At 48.2% G+C, this 17,380-nt stretch overlaps 5 protein-coding genes across 5 annotated transcripts; 2 read left to right on the forward strand and 3 right to left on the reverse strand.

Annotated features, from left to right (window-relative positions):
- Window positions 1–1,625: 1,625 nt before the first annotated feature.
- Window positions 1,626–4,914, reverse strand: FTJAE_9729 (WD repeat WDR6; the record flags this gene model as incomplete). The annotated part of the gene is made up of 2 exons (XM_037356679.1): window positions 1,626–4,850; window positions 4,906–4,914. The coding sequence occupies 2 exons, from the start codon at window positions 4,912–4,914 to the stop codon at window positions 1,626–1,628; spliced, it is 3,234 nt and encodes a 1,077-aa protein (XP_037203200.1).
- A 602-nt stretch (window positions 4,915–5,516) lies between these two features.
- On the reverse strand, window positions 5,517–6,536 carry FTJAE_9730 (uncharacterized protein; the record flags this gene model as incomplete). The annotated part of the gene is made up of 1 exon (XM_037356681.1): window positions 5,517–6,536. One exon carries the CDS (start codon window positions 6,534–6,536, stop codon window positions 5,517–5,519), a length of 1,020 nt encoding a protein of 339 aa, XP_037203201.1.
- A 2,677-nt stretch (window positions 6,537–9,213) lies between these two features.
- FTJAE_9731 (Hsp70 chaperone protein) lies at window positions 9,214–11,399 on the reverse strand (the record flags this gene model as incomplete). Its single annotated transcript, XM_037356682.1, has 10 exons — window positions 9,214–9,488; window positions 9,632–9,825; window positions 9,884–9,987; window positions 10,042–10,144; window positions 10,192–10,438; window positions 10,501–10,567; window positions 10,614–10,658; window positions 10,716–11,077; window positions 11,137–11,291; window positions 11,341–11,399. 10 exons carry the CDS (start codon window positions 11,397–11,399, stop codon window positions 9,214–9,216), a joined length of 1,611 nt encoding a protein of 536 aa, XP_037203202.1.
- A 672-nt stretch (window positions 11,400–12,071) lies between these two features.
- Window positions 12,072–12,796, forward strand: FTJAE_9732 (uncharacterized protein; the record flags this gene model as incomplete). The annotated part of the gene is made up of 2 exons (XM_037356683.1): window positions 12,072–12,479; window positions 12,746–12,796. 2 exons carry the CDS (start codon window positions 12,072–12,074, stop codon window positions 12,794–12,796), a joined length of 459 nt encoding a protein of 152 aa, XP_037203203.1.
- A 2,383-nt stretch (window positions 12,797–15,179) lies between these two features.
- FTJAE_9733 (phosphatase) lies at window positions 15,180–16,877 on the forward strand (the record flags this gene model as incomplete). Its single annotated transcript, XM_037356684.1, has 3 exons — window positions 15,180–16,595; window positions 16,645–16,797; window positions 16,848–16,877. The coding sequence occupies 3 exons, from the start codon at window positions 15,180–15,182 to the stop codon at window positions 16,875–16,877; spliced, it is 1,599 nt and encodes a 532-aa protein (XP_037203204.1).
- Window positions 16,878–17,380: the final 503 nt, after the last annotated feature.

A 17,380-nucleotide genomic window follows, 5' to 3' on the forward strand; every position in this document is an offset into this window, starting at 1 on the left:
TGATAATAAGACAAAACAAGGGAAGCAATAAGCGGCATTCTTAGCGTTGCTAGAGCATTGTCATCTCAGCCCTACGCTTTTCTAATTGCAGTACTTTGAGTTTAGAAACGGTTTCAGCAGAGTCATTGCGTTAATGATTCGATTGTGAGGTGTATCAACCCTCCGAGCTTGCTGGGGGGATAGATAAGAACACCTTATCATCAAACATTGAGCCAATGGCTTCGGAAAAAGCCAGCATCTGCCGGTTGCGACCGTTGAACAATCTCACGTCATGCAAGGGACTGTGTGGCAATCGAGCAATGTCTTGGCACTTCTCAGCCGCTTCCGAAAGTCCGGGTTCAGACAATGTCTCATACACGGGCAATGCTATCGGGTTGGGATAGCGTTGTTGAGAGACAACAAGAACATGAATCAGGATAAGAACTAAGCAAGATCCAGTGACGTAGGGAACGCTAAATTGGAAAGGCAACACTGGCAAATTTGCTATCAATGGGCATTCCTGAGGGCGGCGATACTCTTTCAGCACCTGATGATGCCCATTCACAACGCTCCTTGGTGCTGAACCATGTTCCTTCACCCTTTCAAAACTTGTACAAGACCCTGATGCTGACAGCGTGCTGTCATCCTAGGCGAGGCAAATGCCTCCGCCTAGCTTGAACCCACGATCTTTTTGCTGTGCCTCTTGCTTGGTCTCCTCATGAAGCTATTTTCAGTACCAAAAGAGGGAATTGTCTGCTGAAAGAGGAGGTTTTCTTCAATGTTCATAGAGAGGTTATCGTATGACTACCCTCCGGGGGGGCTGTAGCTGGCTTGCCTACGGCTCAGGAAAGACCTTCTAATTAGCTGCTGACCTCGCTGAAGCTTGTTAAGTAGGTCAGTAGGCCAGTCAGTCAGTCGGGCCAATTAGCTGACCGGCTGATCGGTACTTTGACCTTTTGCCTCTTACCCTGGAATCTGGTGATAGCTTCACTTAAGGAAAGACCCTATAGGGCTGCAATTAGCCAGATTAACTAAATCTAACCAATAGCTAAAGAGCAGATTCCCCAGCAAACTCCAATTCCCTTAATTTAAAGAGGTAAAGCTGGAAGGTCCCTTTCTTACTACATTCAAAAGTCACTCTTCAGTTCGGCTTTGCCTAATTACTAAGTGATCTCAAGTGGCCAAGTTTTGGAAAACCTCAAGATGAACTATAAATTCTGAAGAGGTCACTATTTGACCCTGAATTACAATGTTGCAAATAGTCAAAGAGGCTCAAAGCCTACCAGGCTCGGTATGAGTTGTCCCGCTATAGTATCTTCCTCAGGTGTTGTTCAGCTAAAGACTTACCTAGAAGCTGCTCTGGATCTATGCGAATCCTCGGACAAGTTGATATGGTACCACGTACCTTATCATACCCAGTGAATTTTATTCTTTTCCATAAAGAGCAACCTTTCTCTAAGGTGTCAGCACAAACAACATGTAGTAGATCAAAAGGAGTTTGCAGCCTAAAGAATGCATTTATGCTAGGTACCCTAACAGTCCGACTATGTGTCTTGCTACCTTATGGTCAAACTATCAAACTTTTGATCCTTAATAACTTAGATGTTCTATGTAACTCTGATCCCAAGCGCCAACAAATCTAATAACTACCACGACCAAACCTCAGCACCCACTCCCCCAAGCACAACACTGACCTTCTCACCATCACTCTCCCCTATAACAGCAATATCACCAGGGTCAGCAACACCACTATACGAGTCGGCCACCAGTTTCACATTGTTCACTTGAACTCTCCAGACCTTGACCCTCTGGTCGTTGCTGACAGTAATGCCGAATGTCTCTCCCCCACGTTGCACGAGCACCAGACCGTTGATTGCTGCTGCATGGGCCTTGCGTACGATTCCACGACTTGAAGTTGTGTACCTACGTTTGTCCGACTCGTCTGACATAGGTCCAAGTGTTGTCACACCAAGACCGTTGTCATCGCCTCCTGTGAGAACTAGAAACCCTTCGGGCGTTGGCTGGAGATCCAGGCATTTGATACTGCTTTGGTGCACGGGAGCCACCTGAACGAGAGCATGGCTAGCCACTTCCCCTCCGAAACTCACTTTCCAGGTTGTCAAATGTCCATCCGTAGAAGCAGTAAGTGCCGAAAGGCCGTTCTCGTCCGCCCCGAGATGGCGAATCTGTGTAAGACAAGCTCCCGTGTACGACATGCGAGCCAGGAGGTGGAAACCGTCTCCTGGTGTGTAACGATATGTTTTCAATGTTGAGTTTGACAGAACCATCGTGATAATGATGCTTCCATTGCCAACCTTGCATGCGTCGAAATCCATGATGCGAAGATCTGCGGCAGGACTCTTATCCTCTAGGATTGCTTCGCACAAGATTCCGAGGCCTTTGTACTGTGAGTTCAGCCTTCGGACAGACCATACGAAGAATTCTTCGAATCCGGCACTGCTGAGAAGGTAGTCATCTCCCACCCAGTGAATCTTTTGTAGTCCTGATATGTGAAGCTTTGTAGAGGCAACACATCGAAGGCCACCACTATTCTTCGTTCCACATTGTTCATCCTCATACTCCCAGATACGAACAGTTGTGTCCTCAGCGCCGGTTGCAATATACCGACCACTGGCACTCAACCCCCGAATCTCTCTTCCGTGTGTTCCATATCTCAAAGGGCGGTGTATCGGGTTGTGTTGCGAGAAAATGTAAAGCTTCGTTGCTCTGGTATAACCAAATCGCACACGGTTGTGGTTGATGGAATCATGAGCAATGGTAAATGTCCGGTGCGCGCCTCCACAATCAACTGAGGCAATTTCTTCCCGGCGTGTTTCGTTCCATACGATAAAGTTCTTACTTTTAAAGCCGTACAAGATCAATTCGGGAGATTCATCTTGAGTAAACCATCCACCTTCTATATCGGCACCAGAAGGAGCAGCGACCTCATGCTGGAGGTGCAATCGTACTTCCTCGCCGAGATCTTCAATCTCGTATATTCTGTATTTTGTATCTCTGCTCGTTGCCAGGAAGTACAGGGGAGCTTCCTGTCCATCGGTTGTCGGAAGAGGTACCAGACCAGTAATTGCATCGCGTGTGTTGAATCTGAAGTCCAGGATAGGGCGGAACTCGTTTCCTGTCTGCCTCAGCAGTGCAAGAAAGCCATGGCGCGATCCTATGGCAATCAAATCCTTCCTAAAACGAGCAGCAGATATAGCAACAAATCTCTTGTCGATGCCGCGAATATCTGCCGTTGCTACAACAGCTCCAGTGCACCAATCGATTGAAAAGTACTGGGAGTCTGAGGTTCCATGAATATGGACAATGAGTTCCGTGAGACCTCCTACGGAACTAGACAGGATCGATATATTGAATATCTTGCCCGGCACAGAGCCAAGAACCTTCACCCCTTGAGATTCAGAGAAGTAGTACAGCTTGCCGCTTGTCGTACCAAGAATAGCGGCACCATCACCTATCGTCTGGAGAGTATAACAAGTTTGAAATTCGACGTTGAGCTCATCTTCCAGTTCAATCTCTCTCCACTCCAAAGACGGTCGGAACGTGCCCAAGAGGAGTCGTCCCCAATTTGTTGTAACGAGCATACGATCATCAGAAATGAAATCATAGCGGCTGAATATCTCTTTTCCACGAACAGATCTCAAGGTTCGAAGGTTAGGCAGAGATGCAACAATCTCATCGAAACCAAGCCCAAGCAGCTCGTGGGTTGATACTGACGGAGTAGTAGTCAATGAGGCAGGTTGTGTGATGAGAGAAATCTTGCTGTCAGCGCCTCCAGTTGCAATGAGGGTTTGGTCTCCCTTGTTGACCACAGCGTGCGCCCATAGATGCTTGCCATCATGAACGGCGTATGTCTCGATGTGCTTCAAAGAACCAGAAACTTTCTCAGACGAGATATTGAGGTTCAGCTGCCACCTCTGTGATGTCGAGTCTTCTCCAAAAGAGTACAAAGACAATGGGCTTTCTGGTATTGTTTCACCTTCCGTGAGTTGGGCGAACTTGATACCCCAGATTCTTGACAAATGCCCCATGATGGTAGCCACAGGTCGTAGTTCTTCCGCCCTAGGCCCATCGTCTAAGCCAGCCTTTGATCCGAATCCTGTCTCTCGTGGTGCAGCGAAGTCATGCTTTTCGTGGGACCCATCTCGTCCCGTGATGTTCCAGATTCTCACAGTCCGATCATCACTGCAGCTTGCAATGAGCCTCAATTTGGTTCCATTTTGACAGGGGAGTTCTTCTGAGATATCAACACCAAAAATGGATCCTTCGTGCCCGTTCAAAATGGCTAGAAGTTCCGAGCGACTCTCTGAAACATAACATCGCCATACAAGAATCTCGCCAAAGATTGTGCCTCCAGCCATAAGAACAGTGTCTTGGTCTAACCACTTGAGTCTCGCAGCGTAGAGAATTGGCCGTGAAGGTGAAATAATAGACCCGACGACCGGTGCATCGTCTCCATTCAGATGTAAGTGGACGACTTCGTTGTGAGCCGTTGCGAGCACCGCAGAAGCGTCATCGTATGGTGACGGTGCAACATCGTAGATCCAATCTGGAGCTGCTGCCTTCTTTACAACCACTTGATTATCCGTCGTGTTTGAGATAAATCCCTCAATATTCGACACCACTGCAATTTGTGCAGCACCCCAGGCCAACACTCGCCCATTACTCAACAGGCGAAGTCCATGAATAGGCTGTGCAGAGAAGACACGAACGCTGCCTATACGCAACGCATTGCCGCTTTGAAGATCGTAGAGCGTCAAGTGAGTATCCTCTCCAGCGAGGAGATATTCCGCATCATGGAAGAAGGCGAGTGAAGTGATAGGACCCTGGAAGAACTCCCGAGTGAGGGTTGACTGGCATGTGTGAGCTCATGATAGCGGGGGAGGGGCATTTATGATCATAACTCACATCTGCCATTATTGATAACGGAAGATTAAAATTGAGAAAGTTTAAAAATGCTCATTTACTTATTCACGACAAGGAAAATATTTATCTGCCATAAGAGCTCTTGCGTCGAGTCAGGTGTAGAGTTGAATTTGTATTATATGAATGAGGTTTTGTGTGGATTCTCAGTCAGCCATGAAAGAAATTTTTTGGACTGGCTCTATATACCACCAAGGCCCATCCTGATGAAGCATCACTAAACTCTTACTTGAACCATCACAACAAATCGGATGAGAAGTAAATGAATTGTATATATTTTTATGCTTTAAGGGCGAATGTTTAGGATAGCTATGTATGTTCATTCATTGCCCAATTGTCTTAAAAAGAAAACGTTTGGGTATCGTGCCATCCGGCATCTTCCCGTTGCCAATATCCACCAACTTCCTTTGCAACAAATAACATAACCAAAACTCTTTCTTTCATGACGGCGTGAGTGCGATAGCAAACATTACCCTGCCATTCGATCCCGGATACCAAAATCAAACCCGAACGCCATTAATGCAATCATCATCAGATGTCAAGGTCAAAGGTCAAATAGACCTAAGGAATCATGTCATTGAGTTACTCGCAGCGGTTTAAGCACGATGAGAATAAGGCTCATAGGCGAGGTCAGAACGGGCAGTACCGCTGGGGTAGCGAGGAGCACCGTACTGAGACTGGGACTGGTTGTGGTTGTAGTAGCCGGTCTGCATCTCGTGATCGTCACCGAGAGGAGCGTAAGAGCCGTGCTTGTTGGTGGCACCACCAAGGAGCTTCTCGCCATCGGATCGGCGGTTCTTCTTGTCGCGACTTCGGCTCTCAGGCTTGCAGCAGCAGATGGTGAACATCCAGAAGAGACCGGCTGCGATGGCGAAGGCGGCTGCGATAGAGACACAGGCGAAGAATCGGCCGTTTATATCACCCTTGACACCATAGAACTTAGCTGTGCCTTCGACAGCACCGACGACTGTACCAGCAAAGACACCAGAGAGGACAACAGCAGCGATAACGAGAGTGGAGGCAATACCGGCAACGATCCATGTCAAGCATGAGAAGATGCGAGAGCAGTTGGAGAAGATGCCAAGAATAATCTCAGCGGCGAGAGCGATGAAAGCGGCAATGTAGACAACTTGTGTCCACTTGGTGACAGTCTTGAAGGCCTTAAGAGCATCCTGAATCTCATCAGGAAGTTCAATCTGGACATTCTTGTCGGCGCCAATGAGATAAGAGGTGTTCAACTTCTTGTTGGCCCAGTCAAACTCTGGCTTCTCGCACTTTCGCTTGCCATCTGAGTCGGTCTTACAGAAACCCCAGAGGTTGATGTCGTAGTACTTGTCGAGACCGAGCAGCTCGGCGGTAATGTTGTCCTTGACCGTGTCGGCACGCTCCTCAATAACAGGCACATCGCGGGTATCCAACTTTAAGTTCTTGAGGTCGAGGTTGTCGATAATGTTGCCGACATCAGCAGGGCTGATGCTGAGGTTCTTGACATCGATTCGGAAGATGTAGAGAGACTTATCGGCGACACCAGCGAGAGCGCCGACTAGTAGGAAGATGATGGAGCCGACTGTGAGCACGAACGGCAATAGTACGCAGAAGAATCGACCGACGCCCATTGTTGCTGTGTGTGGTGTAGGTAGTTTTTGGAGGTAGTTTTTAGGTATGCGGCGGATTCGGAGATCGAATCGGAATATGACGTAGAGTTAGCAGAACGAGTGCTGTGCTGTTATAAGCGAGTGACTCTATTCGAGTGAGTTAGAACGAAACGCGACAGAGAGGAAATGACGCGAACGTAAAAAAGGGAAGGATGAGATGAGGCGAGATAACAGAGGAGAAAAGAATATTACCAGAGGGAAGAAGAGGATGGTTTTATAAAAGCTGAACACAGCCCAGGACATAGGTAAGTTCCAGGTTGGGCTGGGCGTGAGCACTAACCGTTGTGCTGCAGCACAGTTACGCACTAACAAACAGATGAGGGGGGTTGGATGTTGGTTGACGTGGAGTGGCGCAGCGAGCCCCTGCACCCCGGACAGGCAAGATCCCGCGCTCAGCTCACACTGTGACCGTAGAGGTGTGTTATGTGGTACTGTACAGTGCGTAGGTATCACGTTCTGCCTCGTCCGCCTGGAGGCGTTGCGCTTACGACTCCCCCCAGTTACCCAAGCCCAAAAGCCCAAGCCTGGTTGTTACAGCTTGAGGTCAGGTTCCCACTAAAGAGGTCACAGTGGAGAGATAGGGCGCTCAGCCACTCATCCACGCTTTCACTCTTTTTGATGAAGCTGAGCTCGTTCGCTTTTCGCTTGTCTAACCTTGAATGGGCGCAGCTCACGTTAATTTGCTCTTTCAGGCTGTGCTAGTTGAAGCAGCTGAAAAATCAACGTGAACTTGGCTTGTGGCTACAGTGAGGTTATGTGCACTCTTCAGCCTGTTGTAGGAGGAACTGCTGTAAGCTTTGGATCTCCCCATGATCAGCATGACGATCATGTCATTGGCCCGGCAGCTACATGATCTTGGTGGCTGGAAGAAGCTTGAGTGGTGACAATTGATACACTGATGAAAGTCTCTGTTGCGGAATTAACAGTCATGATGACATTGCTCCGCAACTAATACACCTTGGATCACTTCCTCCTCCTCCAACATTTTACGATTATCGAACCAAAATATGGATCCATACCCTTACAGAGTCAAAAACGCAGGGACCCTGAGCTTTTGGTGCTGACGACAGCTGCTAGGATAATGATCCACCTCCAGCACCACCACTTGATTTTTTTCTCCATGATCAACACGGGAAAACAAACAAGAAAAACAAACGGAATGACTTGTACGACTACGACAACTGGGCGGGATAACGCAGACGACACCACTCTATTATTACTGAAAGGTCGCACAGTTTAAGTTTGTGCAAGATTGAGTCACCGTTGTCAAAGAGAGCGGGTGTGTCAGATGGAAACACCCGTTGTGCTGACAACGAAGAATTAAAGCATGAAGCTGTCAGCCTCTGTTACGTCAAAGTGCCGTGCCCAATCTTTATCCACCTCACAATCGCGATGTGGGATAAGAAACTCGCTATTCGATCAGGTAAACGCAGCCTTACGGGGGAGCATACACAATAAGACATTTTTCGCGATATTATCGATTACTCCCCTGTCTGTAGGAACTGACATGCAAAGCCTCCCCTCCATCTTTAAAACACAGCCTTTGCTAGTCCCGGGTATCGAGAGTGTGTACGTAGACCGCGTCTAATTTTAGATTTTGCCGCGTTTTTTTTGCCTCGCTCAGCCCTCCCTCAGTCTCAGTCTCACTCGCTTTCTAGGGTCCCCCCACATTACGCTGGCTTTCCAGTGACAACCTGGAAGCTTACAGACTCTGCTGCACCGCCTTTCGGCCCACGCCGTTACCGGCACATGGGAACTGATTGATAATTTTGTTACGGGGGAGCCAACGAATGATGAAACTGCGGCATCTTTATTTTGACATCCAAACTCAATTATCAATTCATCCCACTATCAACCCCGAAAAGAGACATATCCACCGACTTTTCATCTGCGTTCCGTCCAATTTATTGTCACCGGTTTGGGAATGGTCAAGCTTACACATGCAAGGGCCAATCTCTGAGCCTGAAAGATGCTGACTTCAGCTGCCACGGCTTTGTCACTTATCACCAAAGTCCTTCTTCCACATGCAGCTAGTCGTTGTTTTTCGTACTGACCGATGTTTTGACCCTACATCCACGGTGCTGGTATCAATGTGGTGAACTCCATATTGGCATATGATGGGCGCAGCAGTGCGTATCCTGACATGTGTACAGCTTCTCTCAGATGATTAGAGGTATTCCAGTCTAGTATTATTGACGACGATAGTATTTATTGTAATGCATATTGCTTACTACAAGTTAACATAGGGTAAATTTCCCACAGCGGGTTATTCACCTGGGGTCATCTAATAGTTCAATGGGCTAAATACTAATAAAGCTTCATTGTCTTGACAAACATAAATTCCACTCATTACCAGGACATGCACTAGACACGCAAAAGTCATACATAATCTTCCGCATTTATAGAAAGTACTCTAATCTGTGCCCTCCTTAGACAAATTCTCTAAAGTGGGTTTCTCAGAGTAGCTATCGAGGCTAGGTAGTTCCCATCACTTTGCCTTTGCCCACTGAGCAAGATGCTCTGCTCATCCTACATGCACATGATATTAGAACAGTCGTTTCCCGAGCCAGATTTCATGTACACAACATGACGTAAAGGAGCTCGACACAACTGACACAACAACAGCGGCCTGGCCAAGCTAGACTTCGAAGTTTTGTTCGCCGACCCTTGCCCCCTTGTGAATGATCTTGAAGTTCACAGTTCCGTCCTCACAATCCATCTCAATGCGATAGTTGAGCTTCGAGAAAGTTTGACCCTGGCGATTGGCCCACTTGGGAAGCTTCCTGGCATTAATGGTTTTGTTCCAGGTGACAGTGCAAAGTTCTTGAACACTGGCTAATCCCTTAGGTGCTCTTGCAGGCGGAGGGAATGTCGCTGTGCAGTAGATTGTGTTGGAGGTCTGGACTGCGCTACCTGAGAGAAGTTGATAGTAGTCATGATGAACTGGACTCTTCTCCGAAAGAGACTCGCCCTGGTAAAAGATGATATGTTAGCAGTGAGCTGTTGTCCATCCAGTCATCCTCTTATCTCCTTTAGAAACCACTCCATCTGGTTACCCGCCTTGTGTTGTTGCTCATCTTCATCCCAATACTTGTCCACTTTCTTGTGTTTCCCCACGATGAAAGGAGTAGAGTATTTGACACCATAGCTCATTCGAGCGACGCGTGCCTCAACATTGAGTCCCACGCTCAAAGAGGGGTCGTGTCGGAGCAACCCTTGTACAACAGCGCCGCGGCAGATCGCAGTCCATCTATAATAGTTTCAGTATGGTGATGCTAAATTCTTTCATTCAAGCCATGAATGCTTACGGCTTGGTCCCACGAGACTGGAGGATGGTGTCTTCACCAAATCGTTCTTCAAGACGATTGAAGAGGTAGCGACTACGGCCAAAACCTCCGACGAGAACGATGTACTAAGTGTCAAAGTTAGTTATACACCTCGAAAGGACTTTGGGTGACATCCATACCTTGGGCTCTTTGTGATACTTGGTCTGAATGGCATCTACTTGGCGGCTGACCAGGGTTTCGATCTTGTCTGCGATCGGGCAGAACACCGATGATATCTCATCACTGTATATAGAGTTGGTCGAGAAAAGTTATCCCGGATGTGTACTCACGAGGTGAGATCAAGTGTCGCGCGGCGCTTCAAGCCCGTGGATAAGTCGCTACTGCAACTTTCCGGCAGATCGACTGGCCATGTCCGAGGCTGATTCTCGAACTGGGGTTTAATTCCGTGCTCCCATTGATCGTTTAGGAACTTCTTCTCGTCGGAATGGCCGACAAAGTTCCATGTACCCTTGGGAACTTTGTTCTTGATGAGTTTGATGAAAGCCTCGTCAAGAAAGACGCCACCACAAAGACCACCTAGCTGTGAGTTAGTCATTTCGAAACTCCCTCAGTAGGATGGCATATGTTCTTCTACTCACCATCGCCTTTGACACACTCTTTAACGACGAATGGATCAGTAGATTCGAAGACATAGCTTATGAGGTCCTCCAAAAGATTAGCAGTGTACAGTTCCACCTTGAGATGGACTTACGACTGTGCCTCCGCCTGCATCACAGACAACAATAGTGTCACCAGCCTATAGGTATTACTATGGTGAGTTGCGCTACGTGTAGGTTAGAATTTTAGCTCATACCTTGATTATTGACCGTTTAGAGAGATCTTTGATGGTCGCAGGGGCGGCAGCTTCAGGCTCAGAGATAAAGTGCAGGGAGGTGGTACCAGCAGAGCGCGCATCCAGAATACCGGACTGTTGAGCGGCTTGCTTCATCCGCCGCTGGGCATATGGAGGCCAGATGGCTGGCAACGTGATTACGACTTGCAGTTTGCATCGCCGGACTAAACCGGCGCCAAGGGTACGCTTGATAGAGTCGGTGGAGTGAACCCAAAGGTTGCGAAGGAATGTCGCAATAATCTCGATGGGATCTTTCATCACCTTGTTCTTAAGGCGGTGAGCTTCCTGCAGCTGAGTTGAAGCCGCAACCTCAACAGGATGTCCTTGGCCTCAAGAAGCAATAGCTTGAACCACTTCAGTGGCTCATTCTCGGAAGGGATACCATAGCCCCATTTGACACCCTGGCCTTTCTCATCGTATAAGAGCTGTGTGGGCGCCTTTTCGACGTCCGAACAATGGTTAAGTTGAGAGTCCCAGCTTGTGACTATCTCGATCTCATCAGGCTGTCCAGAGTATGCCCAAGCAACACCTGAGAATCTGAGGACACGTTCAGTCACCAATAATAATACACAGATGATAAACTCACGTAGTTCCAAAGTCGATGCCAATTATAATGGCATCGCCTTGCGGTTGGTTGGCAGTCATGATGCCCGAGTTCTCCTCGCAAAGTCAGATGATGATACTAGGAAGGTTGTTAAGAGGAAGAGAACGTTTGTAGTGAAGGGAATATAAGCAGAGAAAAAGAGAGGGATATATAGTAAGGAGAAAGAAATGCCTACCTATACACGTGCCCACGCTTTGCTGATTGCCTAAGGTAGGTATATAAACAGTGGAGTGAAGTGTTAACAGTGCTAGCCAGGTGCCAACTGACAAACAGGCATATATCAACAATAAAAGATGGCAGCGTATGATTGGGACGGTGAATCATGATAACAAAAGAACAGGGAGTATTCACCTGCAGAAATCCGTTTACTTAAGCTGCACGCTTTTCTTTTATGGCGAAGTGGCTCCTGCTCCTCCCATCAGCACCACTCCGTTTATGGGGAGAACTTTAAATTTTACTTCTTTCTCTACCTCTTTCTATCTCGCCTCCATCATTTAACAAAGGTTCTTACACCAAAAGGCTTAAGAGGAGACACTCCTTCTTATTGACCTTAAGCTTGAGGGCCAGGTTCGTGCGATATTCCTGTAAGTAGAAACCCCCTTCTCCATGTTTATTCCCTTGCGCTTGCTGGGAACTTCTCCAATGCTCACAGGAGCTGCTCCCGAGGGAGATAAACCTTCAGGCCGTGGCCCAACTCTCCGCCATGTTGCACGATGGGCTGCACAGGGCGCAGCTTTCTTTGGACATTTTTTTGTCCGCAACGAGCAGGCATTAGGACCCGAGCAGCTTGGGAGATCGGGCAGCTGAAAGCTTTCGTGACTTTCCCCAAAGACAAACCAAGCGCTGATCTCCTCCAGGAGATGAAAACCATCATTGATGCTGCGCTGGAGCTGGACGAGATGTTGATGAACTCAAAAGCAATATTCACCGTCCACCGGCCTGAGAGCGACGGCTCGAAGAACCAGCGATTCGATGCAACTCGAATGGATGCCTTTATACAGGGCAAAGACTTGTCATCAAAGACTGTTGTTGAATTTGCCATCTCGCCCATGCTCATCAAGATGGGCAACGCCGATGGCTGCAACTATGACAGCTGCATGGTTGTTTGCAAATCTTTGGTTGTATGCCGTTAACTGTCGTTGACACGGGAGCAAGATATTATGAAGGGTCACCCTCATGGACAGGAACAAGTCCTTCGAGTAGAACTGGCAGTGTTCCCTGGGCGGCAATCCCACGATTTTATAAACGTATCAAGCACTGGTGGTAGATATGGTTCTATGGTAATTCTGTCCGAGGCTAGTACGCCAGATTAGATGCCTGTGGGATACAGAAACCATAATGCCAGAGTAGTTTGTTGTGAACCATGTTTTGTCTTACATCGTTACAGTGTGTGATGCTCCTCCTCGGTGTTGTTCACCTTTACACAGAAAAGGAATAGCGTGCACTAGACCAGCTGCAACCTGGCAAGCCAATGCGGGGATGTCTTCGGTGAGAGAAGCACGAGGGATAGTCAGCTGTCACTGCACAGAGACTGTGTTTGGTGTCTAGTGTGACAAACTATTGGTACACTACGGAGGCGAGAACGGCGGCCTCAAAAGAGCTGACTGATAGATTGTGATTCGACACATCATTATGCTTTCGTTTGTGGTCATGGTAGAAAGAGGGGTTGAGACTTGGCCTTTTCGCCATTAGGTATGCAGCAGCTACTCTGAATAGTTGATATAGTGGTTGTTGTTATATGTGAACTGATTTGGATCGAGAGTCCGACTGTTTGACCGAGTTTCTCGTTTGTTTCGAATCAGCGAATGGTCGAGACAGAACAAGCTCTCGCACGTGCCAACGGTTGTCTCTAACTTAGGTCAGTCTGAGTGTCAATCTCCAGGGATTAGGGTTAGTTATCAGGGGGTCCGGGCCTTGAAGCCGTTGCATTTCGTGGTCTTCGGTGACGAATCAATCCATGTTGATTTTTATAGAGGTCCGTCCAGATTAGATCTTACCAATCCGAATCTGTCTCGAGTCTCCGGTTCAGGTCCCGAGACCCAAAGATAATGAGACGACTACCGTGGAAAACCGCCATATGACAGGTTTATGCGGAGGACGAATGCCGAGGATATCAAGTCAGAGGGAACAACAGAGAATAGACAGCTTGGTGAGAATCTTTGCCTCTTATCAAGTCTTGTCAAGCTTGGCCCTCCCACATTCTCACGTATCGTCTAAGCAATCGCTTGATACCCCTGCTTCACGCCCAACCTCGCATTGCTGAGCCTCCCCTCCATTGGGCGCCGATCAAGAACCACCCCGGACGAACCAGTCTTGGCTCCAGTGCTTGTCATTGAGCTTCTGTTTCAGTCTCTTTTTGGCCGCTGTCGTTGTCTGTCTGTCGTCTTGTCTTGTCTTGTCTCGAGTGACCTCAATACGACGAGGTCAGCTCCGTCCAATGATCCTCTCAAGACGTCAACTGAACTGTTATCACTAACCACAAGACGCCCTAGTTCGAAATCACTGAACTCTGTCCGACAAACAAGAGAAGAGGGTGTGGAACCTTAATCCATAGCATGCGCCTGTCCAAGCATGCCTGTCCTGCACTGCCTGTTCATAGCCTGAGCCTGAGCCGCCACTTCGCTTCCAAATTGACCTTATCCGGCTCCGCTCCGTTGCTCTACTACTCGCTGTAGGCTCAACTTGACTCCTCATCTCGTCTTGGCTTTTTTTTTACTTTTGTTTTTTTTTCACTTTGCGAGGGAAAGTAAGAGACTTGGGGTAAGGAACAAGGTCCAGGTGGAGGTGTTAGTTAGTGTGTACATACCTTGCCGAGACGAGACTACCACTAATACCACTACCTCTACCTCTAGTCGACTTATCTTTTCACTTCTGCAACACACTTGATCCCGTTGTTTCTTACTCTTTCACAACAAACTCTAGCTCCTCGTACGCTACAATTGATAATTGAGCCTATCATTCTTTGCGTCAGCGTCTGATTCAGGCACTCGACTTATCGTCCTCTCTACTCTATCGACGTCATCGCATGCGAACTACTCCGCCCGCTGTATATCTTGCTCCATCGCCTCTACAGCACTGTAGCACCTACAAACTGTACCTATACCTATACCTATAACCATACCGATACCGATACCGATACCATCTTCCACCAACACCTGACACTCAACGTTTTGCCTTTAGACGCCTTGGCAATCTGATTTTTCATTCAATCTCACCTTACGATTACTTCACTTGCTTCTGCTGTTAGTTTGTCTTGCCCAGTACCTCTGATAACTTCCTCCACTCCATGTAAGTCGACCTGGTCCTCCACACTGTGGCTATACCTTTTTTTCACCTGCGTCGTCAACACTTGAAATGCACCGCAACCCTGCCATACGCAATCTTCATTCAGCGTCTGCCTCTTCAAGTGTGACTCAGCCTAACGTGGACTCTTTCCAGATTCGAACTCGGCCTTTGCTATTTCAGCGTTATCTCCGATCTCGTTCCGTTCGCCTTTTGTATCGTCTCCGGCCTCATCCCGGCGTTAACAAGCCTCCCCACGACGTCATCACGCCGCAAAATCCACCCGCAGACTCACTTCAACATCTCGTGCTTCAACTTGAAGCATCTTCCAAAACTGCCCAAAACGGACGCATCAAGGGGTCGTCGTAGCCGCTCCTCCTCCTTCTTCTTAACTCTCGATCGCTTCTTTCATCCTCCCTAACATATCCCTTGATCCAAGCTCAATCGAAGCTGCGCCGAAGGGAAGCGCATCGAATCGAGCCGCCCATCACCAGTGCAGTTTGGAATAACCACTGTTGATAGTCGCGGGAAACAATACCATGGGAAACAACAACTCCACTCCAGGCGGATCCAACTCCAAAGGCTCCGGCTCGGCCGGGCCTGACGGACCTCTCCAGTCTTACCCATCGTTCAGCAGATCTGACACCAAGGAATCGTCCCGCTCATTTCGATCTCTAGGCTCAAAGATCCGCGGTAGCAAGTCGGATAGTCCTAGGAACTCACAGGTCTTATCCAATGGTGACACTGCGACCGAAACAAAGACTGAGGAACGACGATCCAGTAGGCATGGACGTTCAAGCTCTTCTCGACTGAGCCGCAGTGAGCTTCCTCCACTTAACACCGCTGCGTCAGACATGTCAGCACCCGAATCGGCCCTCGCAGATTCGGCTATTGCAGACGATCAACCGCCTCCATCTCCCGTTCAAGGAAACACCAAGGGCGGTGCCCACGATGTGAGCGCTGCGCAAGCGTCGGGAGAGGTTGATCATGTTTCTGACCAGCCTCCGTCTGTCAACGCTGGAGCTACTGCGCACATGCAAGCTCCAGGTCAGTCTATCCTGGTGAAGCGAGAAAACACCATCAACCCAGTCAACAGCCCCTCTGCCGAATCCAAGACAGAGGGAAACTCCAATGTCGCCATGTCTGAGATCAAGGATATCGATCTCGATGACTTTATTAAGCGGCTCTTGGATGCGGGTTATGCTGGGAAGGTCACCAAGAGCGTCTGCCTCAAAAATGCTGAGATTGTGGCCATTTGTCAGAGGGCTAGGGAAGTTCTGCTGTCACAGCCTGCTCTCTTAGAGTTGGATGCCCCAGTAAAGGTCGTGGGTGATGTCCACGGCCAGTATACCGATGTTATCCGAATGTTTGAGATGTGTGGTTTCCCCCCCAACTCTAACTACCTTTTCCTCGGTGACTACGTTGATCGAGGCAAGCAGTCTCTAGAGACTATCCTGCTACTCCTCTGCTATAAGCTCAAGTTCCCCGAGAACTTTTTTCTCCTCCGCGGAAATCACGAGTGCGCCAATGTCACGCGAGTTTATGGCTTCTACGATGAATGCAAGCGAAGGTGCAATGTCAAAATCTGGAAGACGTTTATTGACTGCTTTAATACTTTACCCATTGCGGCCATTGTCGCGGGCAAGATCTTCTGCGTTCACGGAGGACTTTCGCCTGCGCTAGTTCACATGGACGATATTCGGAACATTGCTCGACCGACAGATGTCCCTGATTATGGACTATTGAACGATCTTCTTTGGTCTGACCCCGCAGACATGGAACAAGACTGGGAAGCCAACGAGAGAGGTGTCAGTTATTGTTTTGGCAAACGAGTCATTACCGAATTTTTAGCAGTGCATGATTTTGATCTTATTTGTCGTGCGCACATGGTAGTCGAGGATGGTTATGAATTCTTCAATGATAGGGTTCTGGTAACAGTGTTTAGTGCACCCAATGTAAGTTACCCATCTCCGCGTCTCCTCGGATTACGGCTAACTGTTATAGTATTGCGGTGAGTTTGATAACTGGGGTGCTGTTATGTCAGTATCTTCGGAGCTCCTCTGCAGCTTTGAGCTCCTCAAGCCTCTTGACTCGAGCGCTCTGAAGAGTCATATCAAGAAGAGCCGAAACAAGCGACAGCACATGCTCAACAGTCCGGTATGTTTCACAAATAAGCACCTTTAAAACTTGTCTAATCATTGTCACAGCCCGCTATGGTCCAACCTCAGAGCGTGTAATAGTATACATTGCAAACACGAATCCGATTTTTATGCCACTTCCTCTATTGAGACATTCATTTAACGAACTACGGCAATCCGAGGGCGACCCGGGCATTGCTGTCCAATTTCACCAGAATGAGCGGCGCAGGCAGATCGACTCTTGAACCAGAGTATGAAAAGGTCAGAATGGGTTAGGGTGCCGAGAACAAGCACACTCAGTATCCAGTTGCCAGTACCACGGTGTGACAGCCGCAAGGTCGCGGCTCTGTTCCGAGTGACGGACGTAACTGTCCTGATCAAAAGACCTGAAATGGTTGAATCGGTACACAAATCCCAATAAAGCGCCGCTGTGTATATGCTTTGGAGTTTGGGAAAGGTTGGCCTATACGTGAGGCGCACTTGTAAATGATCGATTGGAGGATTGGGAAGGATGGCTTATAGAGTATTATGGGCTTGTAGCAAGATCCGAGATCTTGATTTGTGCATAGCACCAGGAATTGAGTATAGGCAGTTCCTATAAT

This window comes from Fusarium tjaetaba (genome assembly GCF_013396195.1).
Source record: "Fusarium tjaetaba strain NRRL 66243 chromosome Unknown NRRL66243_c0000223, whole genome shotgun sequence".
Taxonomy (NCBI): Eukaryota; Fungi; Ascomycota; class Sordariomycetes; order Hypocreales; family Nectriaceae; genus Fusarium; species Fusarium tjaetaba.